The sequence below is a fragment of the Mus pahari genome, chromosome 9 (assembly GCF_900095145.1).
Source record: "Mus pahari chromosome 9, PAHARI_EIJ_v1.1, whole genome shotgun sequence".
Classification (NCBI taxonomy): domain Eukaryota; kingdom Metazoa; phylum Chordata; class Mammalia; order Rodentia; family Muridae; genus Mus; species Mus pahari.
Genome location: NC_034598.1, coordinates 28,172,830 through 28,177,359, shown reverse-complemented (window position 1 = coordinate 28,177,359; position 4,530 = coordinate 28,172,830). Strand labels below are relative to the sequence as shown.

At 41.3% G+C, this 4,530-nt stretch overlaps 1 protein-coding gene across 4 annotated transcripts in view; it reads left to right on the top strand.

Moving 5' to 3' along the window:
- The window catches only part of Ccar1 (cell division cycle and apoptosis regulator 1), a 48,490-nt gene that overhangs the window by 2,695 nt on the left and 41,265 nt on the right, over positions 1-4,530 (top strand). For all 4 annotated transcript variants that reach the window (XM_029542196.1, XM_029542198.1, XM_029542197.1 and 1 more), the window contains exon 3: positions 4,105-4,268. In XM_029542196.1, coding sequence (XP_029398056.1) covers positions 4,105-4,268 — 164 coding nt within the window. The remainder of the gene's footprint in view (positions 1-4,104; positions 4,269-4,530) is intronic.

The following is a 4,530-nucleotide window of genomic DNA, read 5'->3' as shown; positions in this document are numbered from 1 at the left end:
AAAAAAAAAAAAAAAAAAAAGAAGATGCATTTTAGGCCAGGTATGGTGGCATACATCTCAAAACAACAAAAATCAAAAACCAACCTGTTTTAAAACTTAAAACAGCAGCAAAATCAAAAAAGCCAAAGTATTTTAAAGTAAATATACCTAATTTTTCTTTCTTTTTTTTCTTTTTTTTTTCCTGGTCATAGTTGTACACGCCTTTAATTCTAACACTTGGAAGGCACAGGCAGGCAGATCTCTTGAGTTAAAGGCCAGCCTGGTCTAAATAATGAGGTCCATGACAGCCAAGACTACATAGAGAGACCTTATCTAGATGCCTCTTCCCAAATTATTTGTATTTTTTAAAATTAGATTTGCATGCTGCTCCGGAGTGTGTGGTTTTGAGTGGGGGAGGAGGATTAAAGCAGAGACAAGTGGCAGACATTGTTTTCTTCCTTCATGTAGGCCTTCTGAGTTGAATTGAGGTTGCCAGCCTTGACGGCGAGCACCTTTACCCACTGATCCTCCTGGCTGGGCCCTTCCTTAGCATTGTTATGTGTGTAATATGTATATCACAGCAGGCATCCTTGTGTGGAGGTTAGTGGACAGTTTTTGGGAGTTGGTCCTTCCATGATGGGTTCTGGGGATTGAACCCAGGTTGTTAGACTTGTGTGGCAAGTGCTTTTACCCCATTGAGTAAGATAGCTGGTACATATCCGGACTCTTTAAGAACTTAATGCCGGGATCTTCTAAGACATGTTTTGGCAGTAAAGTGCTTACACAGAACCCACAAGGCCTTGGGTTTGATTTCTAGCACCTCAAACCAGGTGTGCTGTATCCCTGAAATCAAGCACTCCTGTGGTAGAGGATCAGAGTTTCAAGTCAAGTGAATTTCAGGCCACCCTTGACTGAATGTGCTGCACTGCAGTCGACCCACTCACCCCACCCCCTTGTGTTTCTGGTCTTGGTAGTTCATTCCTTTAACCCCAGAACATTTAGATGCATTTAGGAGGTGAATTTCTGAGTCAGGTCAGGCCAGCTTGGTCTACATAGCAAGTTTCACAACAGCCAGGGTTAAATAGTGAGACCCTGGAAAACAAGCAAAACCCCAATTACTTATTATTTGTCTATGAAAAAAAAAATAGCTGAAAGCATCAAAGGAACACTTACAGTTTCAAAGTAAAGTCAAAAAAATTACTGCAATTTTTTAAGAGACAAAAATCCAAAAATAAATAAGTAAAAAGTTATTACTTGTGGTGGAGTTTTTGTTTTGTTTTTGCTTCTTTTTTTTTTTTCTTCTTTTTCGGGGCTTTTTACATGCTAGAATTTTCAGTTTCCTGAGCTTTTTTTTGTTTGTTTTGAAACATATGTGTGTTTCTGTGCTTATGCATGAGTGTGCATGTGCAGGGCCAAGCATAGTTAGCAGCAGTTGGTTCTACACTTGCCCTGTGTAGATTCCAGGGCTCAAACTTCGTCCATCCACCAGGTGGTTGTCCTTATATGATTTCTATTACTTTGATAAAGACTATAACCAAAAACTTGGGGGTGGGATTTATATTATCTTACAACTCTTAGGTCACTCTAGCCCTTAGAGAAGTCAAGGCTCAATTTAGGAACCTGCCCCAGACAGGGGCTCAATGGGTCCTCCTCAATCCGTGGGGATCAGAGTTGCGAACAGATGGGCATGGATTCAGCTGGGGATTGACACACAGACCCGACATGAGAGAGTGTGTAGAATCTGAGTGTATTGTTTTTCCGAGACAGGGTTTCTCTCTGCGTAGCCCTGGATGTCCTGGAACTCACTCTGTAGACCAGGCTGGCCTCGAACTCAGAAATCTGCCTGCCTCTGCCTCTCAAGTGCTGGGATTAAAGGCATGCCCCACCACGCCTGGTGCATCAAACTTTTTTTTTTTTTTTTTTTTTTGGTTTTTCGAGACTGGTTTTTTCTTTATAGCCCTGGCTGTCCTGGAACTCGCTTTGTAGACCAGGCTGGCAGAGATCCTCCTGCCTCTGTTTTTCCAGTGCTAGGCTTAAAGGCAAGTGCCACCACTGCCAGCCCACATTCCAAACTATTAAGATTTTATTTATGCATTTTATGTGCATATATATATTCTTTTTCTTTTTTTTTTTTTTTTTTCCGAGACAGGGTTTCTCTCTGCGTAGCCCTGGATGTCCNGGAACTCACTCTGTAGACCAGGCTGGCCTNGAACTCAGAAATCCGCCTGCCTCTGCCTCCCAAGAGTTTTTCGATGTATCTGTTACTGTCTTGGAACTTTGTAATCCAGACTAGCCTAGAACTAGAGATCTACTTGCCTTTGCCTCTGGGTGTGTGCCACCATGCTTGGCGTATTGTCTTCTAATCACAGTTGATTCTTTAGCCCCAGATGACAAGTATTGAGAGTCATAGCAAAACAAAGGTTCCACTTACTGGTTCTGACCTCTTGTTAATCAGCCCTTGCTGACCGGAAGTACAGATTCTTAATACAAAACAGCACAGGAGAGCAAGCACCATCACTCCTCACCCATCTTACAAGCCTATGAGACTGACCATTCATTCATTCATTCATTCATTCATTCATTCATTTACTTAGTGCCATATTATATACTCTTGGCTTGCAATTCACTATGTAGAGTCTGACTGAGCTTGAGCTTTGACTCAGAGATCCACCTTCCTTTGACTTCCAAGTGCTGAGGTTAGAGGCTTTTGCCTTTGTGCATGTATATCTGTTTTAAATAGTTTTTGTTATCCTGTAACTACCTTTCTAGCCAAGGATTGTCTTTATAAGGCCTGGGACTCTAGGTATGTACTACTATACCCTGTTTTTGTTGTTGTTGTTGTTGTTTTTTACTTGAGATTTATTTGTGTAGGTGTGTGTGTAGATATATAGATAAAGGTATATATATAAAATCAGTGTTAGTGAATGCCACCCACATGTGTGCATGCCTGTGTAGGCCAGAAGAGGGTGTCAGCTCCTTAGAGCTGGAGTAGTTATAGAGAGTAGTGACCCACCCTATATAAGTGTTGTGTACCAACACTGGCCTTTCTGGAAGAACAGCAAATGTACGAGTGTTGCCTGCATCTATCTATGTGTATGTGGGACTTGTATGCCTGTTGTCTTTGGAGGTCAGAAGAGGTACCCTGAAAATATTTTCCAGTGGAAAGCTGTCAAAGTCAGTTCCTATCAGCACCTGTTCTTTCTTTTATCTGCTTTTAGATAAAACTCACTTTTTTCTTTTACAATGCTGAAGATTGTAAAACATCAGAATATAAAACATTAGGTTCTACTTACCATGCAATTGCTCAATCATTGAGTTAGTTTTTTGCCCAAGAATAAATTGTAGGTTAGTAAAATGATATATTTTTTTAAAAAATCTTTTCTATTATCTTGTTTTCCTTTTTGAGAAAGTCTGATGTGGCCTGCTCTGCCTGGATCTTGTTAGCTTAGGGTGCCCTTAAACTCTTGGTTCTCTAGCCTACACCTCCTTAATGCAGGGATTACAGCCATGTGTTGTCACGTGTATTAGTTAGGGTTTTGTTGCTATGAAGAGACACCACAAAGAAGGTAACTATAAAGGCAAACATTTAATAGGGTCTTGTTTACAGTGTCAGAGATTCATTTAATCCATTATCATCATGGCTGGAAGCGTGGCAGCAGGCGGGCTGACATGGTGCTGGAGCAGCCGAGATTGAGTTCTTTCCAAAGGGACCAAAAGGAGGCTTGCTTCCAACTCCTTGTGGAGCCTGAGTATAGGACCTCAAAGCTCACCCCCACCATGATGAACTTCTTCCAGCAAGCTCATGCCTCCTCACAGAGTCACTTCCCATGGGCCAAGCATGGTCAAACCACCACACCATGCCTGCTTGAAAATAGTTTTTATTATTTGGGATTAGGTCTCTCTGTGTAGCCCTAGCCTTCTTGGAACCAAGGTGGATTCAGACTCACAAAATCTGGCTGCTTTCTAGTCCTGGGATTAAAGGTGTATGCCACCACATCCAACTCTGTGTCTAGGTAAAGTTGGTTGTGTTACTGAAGGGTAGGCTAATAGAGCCAGTTTTTCTTATATTTGTGATGGGAAGTCATGGGAGATTATGTGGTCACTCTTCTCTCAATCTCATTGTAGCTGCACTAGGTGTTCAGCAGCCATCACTTCTGGGAGCATCTCCTACCATTTATACCCAGCAGACTGCATTGGCGGCGGCAGGCCTTACCACACAAACGCCAGCAAACTATCAGTTAACACAAACTGCGGCACTGCAGCAACAAGCTGCAGCTGTATTACAGCAGGTGAGTGGTAAAGTCATGTATGAGGTGATAGAGTGAGTCTGTACTGAGGGTTGCTATCTTTTTTGTTCTCTCATTTGTTCATTTTGTTCTTTTTTTTTTTTTTTTTTTTTTTTTTTTTTTTTTTTTTTTTTTTTTTTTTTTTTTTTTAGATTTATTTATTTATCTATTTATTATATGTAAGTACACTGTAGCTGTCCTCAGACACTCCAGAAGAGGGCGTCAGATCTTGTTATGGATGGTTATGAGCCACCATGTGGTTGCT